Source organism: Pundamilia nyererei, unplaced genomic scaffold, assembly GCF_000239375.1.
Source record: "Pundamilia nyererei isolate P.nyererei 1_Seehausen unplaced genomic scaffold, PunNye1.0 scaffold00192, whole genome shotgun sequence".
Classification (NCBI taxonomy): domain Eukaryota; kingdom Metazoa; phylum Chordata; class Actinopteri; order Cichliformes; family Cichlidae; genus Pundamilia; species Pundamilia nyererei.
Genome location: NW_005187593.1, coordinates 827,686 through 842,373, shown reverse-complemented (window position 1 = coordinate 842,373; position 14,688 = coordinate 827,686). Strand labels below are relative to the sequence as shown.

Sequence of the window (14,688 nt, the reverse complement as noted above, 5' to 3'; positions counted from 1 at the left end):
TAAAACCTTTGAATTACATCTGAGTGTGCGCTTCAATCGCATCTTGATTGTTTGATTTTAAACCCCACTGTTGTGGAGTACAGAGGCAAAATTACAAAAGATTGTGTCACTGCCCAACAAATTATGGACCTAAATGTAATTAGTTTTAATCCAAGTTGCATTTCATTTTTTGGCACAAACTCATTGAACTACTGTGGTCAAATAAGGATAGTTTTGAATCACAGTAATTCATATTTAGCGGCTTGGCTCTGTTCTGGGACGTCGCCGCCTTTCTGTGTGCGTTCACAGCAAAATATTGGGAGAGCAGACACATAAAACGTACATCGAACATCAGTGATAACAAAACGTGACAGTGAATATGTCAGAAAAAAAGGAGAAGATGAGGATGTGAAGCAACATTAGGCAGGCTTAAATAATCCATTAATGGATGGTGTCCTGCGGCATTACGGAGCTCCTGGATAGTCTGAGGTGCAACTTGCCAACGTGAGATGGATGAAACATAATGTCTCAGAGGTAATCTATCGTTAGGTCAGGCAGATGTGGGGGCCAATCAATCGTATCAGTTCCTTCATTCTCCAGGAACTGCCTGCATACTATCGCTACACGAGGCCGGGCATTGCCGTGCACCAGCATAGAGTCTGAAAGGGAGTCCAAGGATTTCATCCTGATACCTGATGGCACTCAGGGTGCCGTTGCCTGGCCTGAAGAGGTCTGTGTGTCCCACAGTGGATATGCCTCCCCAGACCATCACTACCCACCACCAAACCGGTCACGCTGAACGATGTTACAAACAGCATAATGCTCTCTGCATCTTCTCCAAACCCTTTCATGTTTGTCACATGTGCTCAGGGTGAACCTGCTTTCATCTGTGAAAAGCTACAGTGCCAGTGGTGGACTGGTATTCTATTTTAAATGCCAATTGGGCTCACTGGTGCTGGGCAGTGAGCACCGGAATATCAGGCTACCCTCATGAGTTGTTTCCGATTGTTTCATCAGAGACATTCACACCAGTGCTGAAGGTCACCCTGTTCCTCCTTGCACAAAGGAGCAGATAGTTGTCTTATCGATGTTTAAGGACCTCTCCTCGAGCAACTGCATGTCTCCTAGAATCTCCTCCGTGCTCATGAGACTGTGCCGGGAGACACAGCAAACCTTCTGGCCATGGCACGAATTGATGTGCCATCCTGGAGTTGTTCTGTAGCCTCTGTAGGGTCCAGGTATCACCTCAGGCTTCTAGTAGTGACACTGACCCTAGCCAAAAACTAGTGAAAAAATAGACGGGGGGTTGTCTCGTTTTTGCCCCTCTAGGGCTCCTCTTCCTAATTTGATTTACCCCAAAGCAGCTGAAAGTGATCGACAACCCCCTCTGCGAGGTACCGGACCAGATCAATATCCCACGAGTCTGACTGACTTGATGGTACACTCTTATTAAAATGTGTTTTCATTTTTGTTTTTGTTTTTTATTTAAAGTCATTAAAGATGTATGCTGTACAATTATTTCACCCTGGAAAAAGAAAATATTAAGTTCAAAGAACTAATTAAAACCCCTGAATTACCGTGATGTGCATGCCCATAAGGAGTGCATGTAAACTTCTGTCCAAAACTGTAAAGTGAGTTTCATTTTAAAAGTAATCTGATTTTTTTATTTTTATTTTGACGTGCAGTATTTTCTCTATGTGCAGATAAAATGGCTCCACTTGTCTGTAATGAACCAAATCGTCCATTAACACCTCAAACTTTATTTTGGACATTTCTTTGAGAGAAACGAGGAAGAAGAGAAACATTCAGTGACGGCGCTGCAGCGCCACCTGCTGATCATTTACTGGCGGGGTTTAAATAAAGTGCTTTAAATCACTTGATTTGTGTGCAGTGAATGAAATGCACTCGAGGATGCAAACACCGGATATCAAATGCAAATCCCCTGCCGTTTAGGAATGCTAACGCGATCTGATAATTCAGCACTGATAGGCGTGTGATGAATCAGCCTTGTGGTAATTAATGGCCACATTAGCTTAATCTTCTGCTGTTTGCTGCTCTGCATGCATTGTGTGGGAGACGTGAATAAATCTCTCTTTTTTTTTTTCTTTTGTTTTTTTTAGACCCCCACTTCCTGAACAACAAGGAGATGTCTGATGTTACCTTCCTGGTGGAGGGGAAACCATTTTATGCACATAAAGTTTTGCTGTTTACAGCTTCACCCAGGTAACCTGAAACTTTGCTCCTATTTTATTTTGTAAAACAAAAGCGCACCGATGGGAAAAATAATGTAGAATTTATCTGTTTTTTGTTGTTGTTGTTGTTTTTAGGTTCAAGTCGCTGCTGCAAAACCGACCAGCAGCAGAAAACACCTGCATTGAGATCAGCCATGTCAAGTACAATATTTTCCATGTAAGACGTTTATTTCAGTTCAATTTAATTCCGTTTTATTTTTACAGCACCAAATCACAACAACAGTTGCCTCAAGTCGCTTTATATTGTACGGTAGAATGTATGTGGGAAGGAAAAACTACCTCTTAACGGAAATGAAACCTCCAGCAGATCCAGGCTCAGGGAGAAGGCAGCCGTCTGCCGTTCTTCTCTGGGGTGAGAGAAGAAAGATTTCAGTGCATACAAAACCTATTCCCACTCTCAACCAGACCCACAACACTCATCGTCCCCTATGAGTATAAGAACAGGCTCCACGTTTGATTGTTTTATTCTGAAGGAATGGTGTTAGGTACATAGTTAAACAATCGAGATTAAGAAATCCATTTAATTCTCAAACACAGAAAGTATATAACTCCAACTTTACCGTATGAAGCTTAAGGCTGACCCAATTTGTGCACATCTGTGGGAATGGCATGAATCTTTTTGGAAAAGGGTTAAATGAAGTCTGTCAGCAGTATTGCACATTTCTGATTTTAAATGATTCGCATTAGCTGTAAACCCAGAGCCCAGAAACGTGAGCTTGAACCGGCTTGGTGGCTGCTAAAATGTTGGAAATGTTGTTCCTGCTCGCTTTCTGGATGTTCTTTATCTTTTAGCTTTCCACTGGGTGTATCCATGAGGCTACAGAAGACACAATTAAACTGCGGCCCCAGAGCTTCCCCCTCCCATTTCTTTCCCCTTGTCTCTTTCAATTTCTCTCCAGTCCTGCTGGGGACTTGTTTATCTCTGGTCTGCTCTTTATTTTTACTGATTGAATGCTTGTTCCTTTTTAAATGGCGATAAAAAGAAAACATGAGAGTAAATATCACTGGATGCAGGGAAGGTATTTGATAGCAGTGAAAATATGTAAATGCTTAAATTTACATATGTAATTCAAATCTGGATTATTTTCCAGGTGACAGAATGGAGCCAAAAAAGAGGCACAAAAAAAGCAACAGAAAAAAGGGTCCCTCTTGTACTCTTCATCAGCTTCATAACCTGAAGCCTGTACTGTTCTCTGTTACAGTTGGTGATGCAGTATTTGTACTGTGGAGGCACCGAGTCCCTGCACATACGCAACACTGAAGTAATGGAGGTAAGAAAGACTTAACCAAAGCCTGTGGAGTGACAGCATGAGTATTAACATTTCTAATCCCGAGTCCTGTGCCTCATTCTGTGTGGCTGTACTGTTCCCTGTAGCTCCTGTCTGCAGCCAAATTCTTCCAACTAGAGGCCCTTCAGAGACACTGTGAGATCATCTGCTCCAAGAACATCACCACCGAAACCTGTGTGGACCTCTACAAACACGCTAAGGTGGGAGGCTTACGGTCTCTAGCAGCTGATTTACATACTGGGAGGGGTTTGTGTAATGAATTTTTACATAAGGTGCAAACATGCCATTAATTAACTATTGCAGACTGGCAATACAACCACCACACACACTATTTTTCAAGCTGCTCTCATATTTTTGTATTAGCAGTGACTCAAATGACAAATGGAACAAAGTGGAACAAAAACTTTATGCATGGGCTGACACACCAGACACGATCAAGACGTTCAGTTGAGCTGCAGTCATGCTAGGCTCAACTGAGAATAGGGAATAATAATAATGCTTTGGTGCATGGAAGACACAGACTTGTCTGCAAACACTTGCCAACTACTAGCAGAGCAGTAGTGAAACTGTGGAAAGTGCAATGCGTACCAGAAAAGCATACCCACTTGTCTTCAAAGGAAAAGTTGCGATTTTTAAATGTATTGATTGCAGTAGTGAGACGTAGCATTTCAGACTTTACTACCACTTGGTGGTAGTAGAAGTAGTTTGCCACTGTTTGCAGACACGTTGGCATCATCCATGGAAACAACAGGGGACCAAGGTAACCGGCAGGTAATCAACACAATCACAAGAAGGTAACAGATTTAATCTGTGAGCAATCACTGACCAACCGAACAGGAAATACATGTTTTTTCCTCAGCAATCAGAGGTTGCCAGGCGGTCTCCAGCTAATCTCCAGGACTCTGTGATGAAGCCTAGATGGCAGTGTGATTAAACCATTAATAACGTATACGTTTGTAAAACGTAAAATTTGCTATAACAGCATTAAAACATGGGAGTCAATGGCAACTGACTGACTTTTAAGGGAACCTCACATGGACATTAAAGAAATGGCCCTTATATACACTGGCTTTATTTTCCAGTCTCAGGGTTTGTCTTGCTTATATTGTGTTAATGTTGCTCAGTTTGTTAACATTTGCTGTATATTTTTTATTAAGTTACATTGCAGAAAAGGTGCATTGACAAATTAACTTGTAAAACAGGATAATAGTTTTATTTTAAAGTGAATACCTAATTAGAAGCTGTGTTGCTTTTAGCTCAGAAGCTAAAAGTGGTAGTACAGAGTACCGGTTTTACAGTTTTGTGAAGTTGGTGTTTGTGGGGTTTCTACAACTTTCCAAGTGGGGAAATTCAAGCTGAAAATTCCACCTTTATTTCCATCTTCCCGCCTGAGTACTGGAATAAAAATACCCTGTTAGTTGTTCAAAGTAAACTAATTAAAGATATTTAAAGAAAGTGCTAGATTGACAGATTAATAGCTGCTATTGTAAGGTTCAAACACTGGGATAATAATGATGACTGTTCTTAAAAAGCAATTACCAATTTTGGGCTGGAATATGACTGGAATATTGGCAAAATTATATATACCGGTAATCAGAATTTGAAAGCTGCTAATGTCACACATTCCTTTCATCTTTCATTTTCATTGTAGTTCCTTGGTGCCACGGAGCTGACGGCTTTCATCGAGGGCTACTTCCTGAAGAACATGGTGCTGCTGATCGAACTCGATGGCTTCAAGCAGCTCCTGTACGAACCTTCCCCCGCCGAGAGCCCCGTGTCCAGCCCCGGCATCTGCTCCGACATCCTCCACGACCTGGAGAAGACTCTGGCCGCACGCATCCACTCCATCCACCTCTCCACCTCCAAGGGCTCCGTGGTGTGACGTCATCCTCACCGGAGCCCTTCGATCCAACCACAGCATCCATGTAATGCCACTTTTAGCATCCAGCGTCCCGCTTTACTTCCCCGTTTTCCCCTGACCAAGCACCCACCCCGCTGATGAAGAGGAGCTGTCGGATGTTTTTAAGTCAGGAATTCCCTTTAATTCTGCCTGTTGCAGCTCAATGGGGGTTCATGTTGCGACTTTCTGACCTTGAACTTTTGCCCTGTGGCTCCCATCGGTCACTTCACACCCTGAAGAGTAATAAAAACCTACAAGAAAAAACAAAAAAAAACAGAACTGCCTTGACCCAACAGTATCATTTAGCTCTAACCATGATTCTAAAAAATTTCTATTGTATTTCATATAGGATACGTGCATGAAATACATAGGCTACTGTACACTGTTTTTCACTCAAAAAGGTAGAGTAGAATTTTAACTCAATAAATGCAGCTTTGTTATCATCTGCGAAATGAGACTGTGGTTTACAAACAATAATACTTTATGGAAGTGGATGCCATTACACATGCCAAAATCTAGATATAACCCTTCTATACAACCAATAAAAGTGATTAGTAGCAAAGCCAGCAGGCGGACTTTTAGGTGGCTCTTATTTACATCTCATTCTGTCTCTTCTATGTTGGATTCACTGTGTTATATCTACTGTGTGCAGAGGCCAAACTGATCACAGGAACTTCCACCGTGGCCGACACTGCGGCCGGCACTCATTCGACTAAAGACGGCCCACTCAGTGAAATCTATGCTGACTTATGCTTGAAACATGGATGCCCAACTGGGAAATTAACTTGCGATAACGCCCACGGACGACTCTTTTTAAAAAAAAAAAAAAATTATTGTTACTATTATTGGTATTTTTTTTTTGCATGACATCTTGTCAACTGAGCTGACCCCTGGTGTTGCTTTTTATGCAGATATTACTTCACGGACCACTTTCGCAAGGGGAAGTAAGGGGAAAACGCTGCTTGTTAACTTTGTATCCACTGCAAAACTGATCAAAAGCGGGATTTGGAGAGGGGGGGGTTTCAATTAGCAGGGACTTTCTCTTTAAAGATGCTTAAAGTAAGCATGTTAATACATTCTGAAAGTCATAGTGTTAGTTTTTTTGTTATTGTTTTTTTTGTAAGCTGATGTACAGTATCCCCACCTCCCCTACACACACCCGCTTGGCTGCTGACACCAGTCTCATTGAATGTGCTCCCTGCTGTGCGTCTTGTTTATGCAAAGTTGCATGTTTACTCTGTTCGTATGACTCCTCTGTTTTTGCTTTAGGTGTGCTTTCTGTGTAGACTGAGTAGGCTGAGTGAGGTGTTGAAGAGGTTTTGCCTCAAATTACTTGAGCTCTTTCAGATAATATTCTAAGCCATCGGGGTAGACCATGAGATGCATGTTAAAGTCACTCTTTGTTTAAGGCTTCACCCCCACATGAATTCTTCGAAGGAGAGGCTGAATCCTGCACAGAGCACTGAGTTTATTAGAGGCACAATTACCCTATTTATACCAGCCATCTGTATCTGGACACGTTCTCTCAATGCATATCTGATTTATGGGTCTTTACATTTACAACCGGTATAAAAATGCATCCTCGGTCTCTCCACTCTGCTTGTAATCAGTATGGAAATTAGTTGGACTTGTCAAAAAACATGGCACGTCCCACGTCAGGGTTCTGTTTATTTGACTGAGCTGCTCCATGAAGCAGCTCGGTAAAATAAGACCTCCAAATGTTGTGTGGTTTGGACATATGTTAATTGCAAGTCTAAATGGGGTAAATGTAGACGATGTTATTTGACTTACACAGCCACTTTATCCAGTTCAACTGCTCGTTAAATGTCTGATGAGTCTCGATTTCTGCTGCAACATTCAGGCGAAAGGGTCAGAATTTGGAGTAAACAACAGCACCTTGTTGAATCTGTGAAAGCAGGTGTTCACCCCGATATTAGAAAGGTGTATGGCTGGTGAGGGTAAATCTGTGAGTGCTGAGGTGTAAAATTAGCTTCAAATAAATTTAGTAAATCCAAACTAAAATAGTAGATTCCATAAAACAACCTGATGCATCTGATGTGTGAAGTTCCTCAAACTAAAAGAAAATGAAACAAGCACTTTTAGAGTTACAGCAGTGATCCAGAAGGATGGCAGCATAAACCTCATAAATTTCATGATCAGAGCACCCACTCAAGAATTTGTGTGGGCAGTCCTGTGGAAGATACTCGGACTTCTGCAGTCGCTATGCACACATCCTCCAAGTAGGCACGTGGGATATCTTTCCACAGCTTTCAATGTGTGTTCATAATTATGGACACCAACTGCTTTGTATTTTCCTCTCCTTCCTTTCTGGAAATTAGTTTAAAAATCAAATGAAAGTGACACATCTTTGAAATACTAAACAATTGTTTTAATTTAGTTTAATTTAATCATCATGATAGATTTAAAAACTGTGTGAAGAAAAAACAAGCCTATATATTTAAAAAAAAAAAACGGGAGATGATAACTATGACTACCAAGAAAAATGAGCACAGTGTGCAGATGAAAGCGGTTAAAAGCTTAAATTTAAGGTGAGGAGGAAAATAGACTTTCCCGTTCTGATATGTTTTAAACAAACAGTAACTCCAAAATTAAATTTGTTTATTATTTTTCTCTTCTTAGAGATTAATCAAAACATTTTTTATAAAAAAGTTGCCGCTGCCGTTTTATTTCGCATGAATGTCAACTTCGGTTCAGGAAAGCGCCAAATTTTTAGATTAAAAACAGAAGTTCAACCAAATCTGAGGACAGTTTAACTGGAAAACAAGTACGCATATCTACCAATTTTTATCAATACCCAAAAAATGTTCAAAAGGTCAGAAGATGGTTTGGGGGTTGGAGGACTTGGTTGACTGGTGGCTTTTATGTAAAAGTGAATTTTCTTAATTCGCATCCAAAAAAGTGGGAATTTAAACTCAGTGCTCAAAGTGTGCAATAATTCAACCTTTTTATCCCTGTGATTGCATCAAATAACGCGTCTCACTCCTTAAAGGACCAAATGTAAACAACTGTCAGCTCTGCTGCTCAAAAGAACGTTTTAATCGAACCCATCCGATGTAACCGGTACCTCTCTCCCTCTAAGGAAATCGCACACCACACAGTGTATTTCATGAATGTAACAGTGCAGCAAACGTGCAAAGTTTTCCAATCCAGCGAGAAACCAAAAAAAAGGAAACCAGATGCTTCACTTTGGCTAAACAATGCAAACATCGTTCAAGTGTCCTCATACTCTGTGGTGGTTGTTCCTCCTGTAATCGGAAGATATCATTTAAAAAACTGTAGCACGTTCCAAAAATAATGATATTATTTGTTTTGGTTCCTGCAAATCATTTTAAGAGAGAGAGATTTGGGCATATACGCACACACACATTGACACAAAGTTCTGTAAATAGCTACAGAAAAGAAAGTACAGATGTTATCCTACAGCTTTATTTTCTTACCTACATACACGGCATGATATATTTTATTTTACATTCCGCTATTTTGTTTTACAAAAGGGAAAAGAATATATAGAGATATATAAATATAAACTTTAAAGTTTTAAAAAATTAAGCAATATTTCCATTAAATTGTATTACTTTCAGTGGTATGATGTGCAATATGCCACAGGAGATGGAGTATAATGAGCTGAAAGACGATTATATACGAGTGACTGAGACTGAAACAGAAGGTTGAATATATATGAATATTATTTCTGTCTCTTTTGTGACGCCCCTTCATGTACTGTTTTGCCACCGTGGTGTTCATTTTTACCGTGAACCCTTTGAGGAAGCTGACAGTCACGATGTCGACTCACCACACTCGCTTCTTAAATGTGAAACGTAACTTTAAAAGATGCAAGCCGTTTTTGTCTCCGCAGAGGTGAAAAGGTTCACAATGATGTCAAGCACTTTCTGTGCCAGTGTTACTGTAGCCTCTCTCTCTCTCAATCGAAAAGCATTAGTATTTCAACTGTGAGCTTAAGTTTCAGTCTTATTGTGATTTTTTTTTTTCAAAGAAACATATATGGCTTTGACATTAGAATAGAGAGGAAAAAACAATCCTTTTTTAAATCTGTCTTAATGTTACGCCATTAGCAAAAGACTAACTTTAGCCCCTGTACTGGCGCTTCTGATTCCAAACTGGGTCCAAGCTGTAGAGTAAGTGTCGGTTCGCATGGCTCTTCTTGTTTAATGTTGTTGAGAATGTGCTCTGTACACCAGCTTCGTCCACCGAGACCCTCCCCTTTATTTGCCTGCATACTTGTTCCTAATAAACGACACTTCTCCTAGATGCAGTGAAAACGTGCATGGGGTATTCACTAGATTTCACACCCAACCGAGGGGGAGGGATGAACTTTTGCATTTTTTTTTCTTTTCCTTTGATGAGAACATGTATATTGTACAAAATATATATATATATATGAAATATAAATTATACATGGTGTGAGGAGCAGGGATGTGGTGGAGTATAACAACAAAAAGGAATGTTACACTCGTGCTACAGTTTCTGTCGTTCCATGACATGCTTTTGTGGACAGCTAATAAAAGACCACAGGTTAAATCATATTAAAGGTCTCTGATTTTATTTCGCTTCGTCTCTGGAATGTTTTTCTCCATGATGGTGCGTTTATTCACGAAAAATAGAACAAGCCGAGATTTCCCCATCTTTCAGCTGCTCATATTTTATTTGGACAAAAGAACTTTTCTTTTGTAGTTTTGCTATGGGCTCAAATTGTGGTCGTAAATCAGTTTTGTAGTTGTAAATCAGTTTTGTATGTGTAAAAAGAATTTGTGTGTGCGTAAAAAGATTTGTGTGTGGACTTAGCCAAAAAAAATACCTGTGAAACTCTGCACTCAAGTTTCAAGTTACAAGTACGAATTTTGACCCAGTTTTTCTTTCTTTCATCTGATTGGCCAATGTCATGTCAATCACAAATTTAACTATCCAATCAGAGAACAGGTGGGTTTGGCTATTGGAGGGGTGCTTTATGGAGTTTCAGATCCTTTGGTTGGCTTAGGTGCAGGGCCACGTTTCACACTACTAGGCTAAACCCCAAATTACTAGACAACATAAGCAATTTTCTCATTCAAAAACAAAGAAGAGATGGTAAAATTCAAGTTTTTTTTATTGCAGAAAGATTTGCAAGCTGAAAATGTTCACTGGTTTTAGATACACGTCTTAGAGATCAATGACATGTTCTTCAGAACATCAGAATGAATGGAAAGCAACAAAAGCACCAACGTTTAAACTGGTCAGAGTGTTTTTGGTGAACCATCTCATTAAGAGAGATTTGGATTTCTACTGAAACTCTATTCTCACTTCCTCTGTGAAAGATGACTCCACTTTAAATTCGTGAGTGAGCGAGTGTTCACAAAGGGATTTTTTTTGGAGGAACGCTAACCCACACTCCTCGCATACGTAGCTCTTTGGCTTCCCGGCGTGAGTCCGCCTGTGTTTCTTCATGTGGTAAGACAACCTGAAACCTTTGTCACATATGTCACATTTAAATGGCTTCTCTCCCGTGTGGATCCGCATGTGCGACTTCAAATAGCCCGACTGGATGAAGGCTTTGCCGCACACTTCGCACTTGTATGGCCGCTCCCCGGTGTGGTACCTGTTGTGGAGCCTGAGCTCGTTGGCGGTCAGGAAGGTCTTCCCGCACACGGTGCACTGGTGCGGCCTCTCTCCTGTGTGGATGAGCTCGTGCCTCTTCAGTGACGTCTCCTTCATGAACTGCTTGCCGCAGCTGTTGCAGGGATACCGGACCCCGATGTGGACTTGCTCCACGTGGTTTGTGAGCTGCAGCTTGGTACGATACGCCATGTTGCACTGTGTGCAGGCCCACGGCCTCTCCTCCGAGTGCGTTCCCATGTGGACCGTGAGCTCCGAGGCCGAGCGGTAGCACTTCCCGCACTGCCAGCAGAGGAAGGGTTTCTCCCCAGTGTGTTTCCGCTGATGCACCGTCAGACAGTTGGAGGACCTGAACTTCTCCGGGCACAAGTTACAAACATAAGGGAACTCTCCTTTATGGATTCTCTGATGAATGGCGAGGTAGGACAGCTGGATGAAGCTTTTGTCACACTGCGGGCAGGGATACGGCCCGGAGAAGTTGTGCTGTTTCTCGTAGTGTTCCCTCAAGCGTCTCAGTAAAGTGAAAGTCTTGTCGCACATTGTGCACTGCATAGGTCTGTGCATTAGCTTGTGCCTCTCAAAGGCAGCCTCGTTTGCCAGGATCTTCCCACACTCTTTGCAGTACAGGGGGTCGTGGATCCTCTGGTGCACTTTGAGCATGGTCATGCTCTTGAACTCTTTCCCGCAGTCGTCACATTTCATAATATCCCTCATTTCCAGCTTGCAAACGTTCTCCTGGTGGTCCTTCAAAGCGGACAGGTATTCGAAGTGCTTGCCACAGTTGGAACACCACACTGGGATCTTCAGAGGGGCCCCTTGCTGGAGGTCAGCGCTGCTCGCGTCGCTTTGGCTCGGCCCCGCCCTATGCTCCTTCTTCCACAAGAATCGACTGGTTTTCTTGTGACAGATGGCGTAAATCTGGTGTCTCTTGAGGCCGTGCATGTGTTTGAAGCGCTTCTTGCAGTGGACGCAGTGATACGGCCGATCGTCCGTGTGACACTGTATGTGTCTGTTCAGGGTTTTGACGCTGTCAAACGCTCGAGAGCACACCGGGCATACTTTCAGGCCTTTTTTGGCCACTTTTTGCACAGGCACAGCGGGGGGCTCTTCACATGTGTCTGTGGGAGTGTCCAGATTACTTTCCTGCTTATCAGCGTCTCCAGTCTCCACGCAGTTCTGCGTAAAAGTTTCGGCTTCAGCCAAAATCTGCTCCACCGTCTTGGTCTGCTCCTCTCTGATGCCCTCATGACCGTGAATAATCTGATGCTTCTTTAACGTGTCTTTGTACTTGAAGCCTTTCTCACATGTGACGCAAATAAAGGGACGCTCTTCAGAGTGAGATCGTAAATGCTTTGCAATGTCTGCAGTGCAGGGGAGGATCCTGCTGCAGATGGGACAGACTTTACCCTCCATCGACATCTCCGAAGCTGGCTGCGTATTTGAGCGCTGAGCCTCTTTCCTCCTTACCTTCTTCTGCTCTCTGCTTTTACAGATCTCCTTCTGGTGTCTCTTTAAAACATAAGGATTCTTGAATTTCTTCTCACAGAAAGAGCACTTGTATGGGCGATCCTCTGAGTGAGACTTCATGTGCCGCTCCATGTCCACTCGGCGAGCAAAATATTTCCCACAAAAAGAGCAGTTTCTGTCTTCTGACATCTCTGAGGTGCTTGGATCCCCTGAGTCTTCCTCTTTACCGCTGTTGTACATCTCCCCCCTTTCGTGGACGCGCATGGTGTGTCTGTTCATGTCGTAATGGTCCCTGAATCGTTTGTCGCAGCTGGTGCACTTGTACTTAAGGTCCCGGTTTGCATCGTGAATCTCCTGGTGCCGTCTCATGGCCGCCGCCCGCAGGAAAGTCTTATTGCACACAGGACATGTTTTATTGTTAGGGTATTTTTTCCTTTGTCTCTTAGCCGTCGCTGAGTCTTGATCCTCTTTTAAGGCTCTTCTCTTCAACTCAAGTCTTTTGCTTTGTTTAAGTGGTTGAAAAGCGGCCGGCTTTAAGGCATCGCCTGCTTCCTCTTGCGTTGCGTCTTCTTCCGTTTCCTCCTCATTTATTACATTTTCTTCTTGGTCATCGACCAAACTGGGCGCCTGTTCGATCTGGATGTAGTCCAGCAGCGTCACAGTTTCACCCTCCACCTGGACGGTCATGCAGCTTTCCAGCTGCTCTGGTGCGTGCTGTAACTGTATTTGGTCTGGATCGATCACAACCTTCTCCAGCTGAGGAAGGGACAGCGAGGACAGGATGCAATTCCCAAATGAAGATGGAATGGCCTGAGTTTCATCTGAAGGAGAAAGAAGAATGCATTAGTTTTGTTAGAGTGTCAAAGCTCAAAGAAAAAGCAAAAGTGTGTTCGTGGTAGTGTTGTGCATAATATCAGTTTGCTGGTAAAAGGTTCCTGCAGCCTGAGTGGCCTACATGTACCATTCCATGCTCCTAGCAGTGGCAAGGACACAAACAAACACCAAAACTAGAAAAAAATAGAGTGACCACCAAGTGCTAAACCAGTCCCTCTTGGGGGTTGTGAATTGGTGTTATTCTGTGTTAGTCCAAATATTCCTGTAATGTTGTGAGTAGTGTGCTTGTGATATTATAAAAATCCCATGAAGGGACCACAACTCGCCCATCTTGGACTTCAGGAAGCTTCTGTAGTCCTTATTTGCTCTGCAGTCATAAAGCAGCTCTTCACCTGCTGGATGTTCTGGTTAGAGCTGCCCTCTAGCTGCCCAAAAATGAACTACCATTGCCTGCTGGTAATGGTGGAGTTGAGTGCTGTTTGACCACACGAGGAGAAACTACGTATGTGGGCCACCACAGCACTGAAATGGTTCATCAACCAGTGCAGAAATGTGAATTAAGAAGACCTCAAGCTAACTGGTTAGCAGCTTCTGAACTTTCAATATAAGAGCAAGAGGACTTTCCACAGATTAACACAAAGATTCACAAAATATAATTGGAAGATTGTTAATATGACAAAGAAGCCACTACGCTGTACGTACGAAACAAAGAAACAAAAAAATCCCCTGAAAAATATAATTGACTGCACACATAACTAGACTCCTCAATTACTTTTTGTTTTTTAAGTGATGGTATACATCCTGCTTGGTGTATGACTTTGTGTCAGACTGTGTGATTGTGGTGTTGTTTTTTGCGTAGCCATTTCCTTTATTGTCAGGTTTATAAAACTATGTAAAAGCCTTAATTTTCGTGATGGAGTTGCTCTCATCGATTGGTTCACATCACATTTTCAGATCTCTTGGAACCCCGGTCAAGATGGTGCTTAAAAAATAAAAAATAAAATAAGTGCTACCACCTAATTTTAAGAGCTGGATGTTTTTAGGTATGAATGGTCTGTTTATGACAAATGTTATGAGACTAGTTAACCAGCAAAGAAGAAAAATGTTCTGACCACCAATTATCGGTTGGTATTAGGGCTGCCACAAACAATTATTTTGATAGTCGACTCGTCACCGATTATTTCTGCGATTAGTCGACTAATCAGATCATGCAACGATTGGACTTAAAACGTACAGCTTATTGCACCAGCACGCATCTGCTCTTATATAACTCTCATTAGCTTACAGCTTTAAGTGTTTAAGGTCTGTGCTAACTAAAAATAAAGACAAGATGATA

General features: G+C 42.1%; 2 protein-coding genes across 3 annotated transcripts in view; one reads left to right on the top strand and one right to left on the bottom strand.

The window, feature by feature from the left end:
• Window positions 1-8,911, top strand: part of LOC102195353 (ankyrin repeat and BTB/POZ domain-containing protein BTBD11-A) — a 236,889-nt gene extending 227,978 nt beyond the window's left edge. For both annotated transcript variants that reach the window (XM_005747263.2, XM_005747262.2), the window contains 5 exons: window positions 2,100-2,202; window positions 2,307-2,388; window positions 3,434-3,502; window positions 3,607-3,720; window positions 5,172-8,911. In XM_005747263.2, coding sequence (XP_005747320.1) covers window positions 2,100-2,202; window positions 2,307-2,388; window positions 3,434-3,502; window positions 3,607-3,720; window positions 5,172-5,402 — 599 coding nt within the window. In that variant the 3' untranslated portion in view covers window positions 5,403-8,911. The remainder of the gene's footprint in view (window positions 1-2,099; window positions 2,203-2,306; window positions 2,389-3,433; window positions 3,503-3,606; window positions 3,721-5,171) is intronic.
• Window positions 8,912-10,527: 1,616 nt separating this feature from the next.
• LOC102195061 (zinc finger protein 14-like) overlaps window positions 10,528-14,688 on the bottom strand; it is a 10,964-nt gene continuing 6,803 nt past the window's right edge. Inside the window, exon 7 of the mRNA XM_005747261.1 lies at window positions 10,528-13,339. Within this exon, the coding sequence (XP_005747318.1) occupies window positions 10,719-13,339 (2,621 nt within the window). The 3' untranslated portion in view covers window positions 10,528-10,718. The remainder of the gene's footprint in view (window positions 13,340-14,688) is intronic.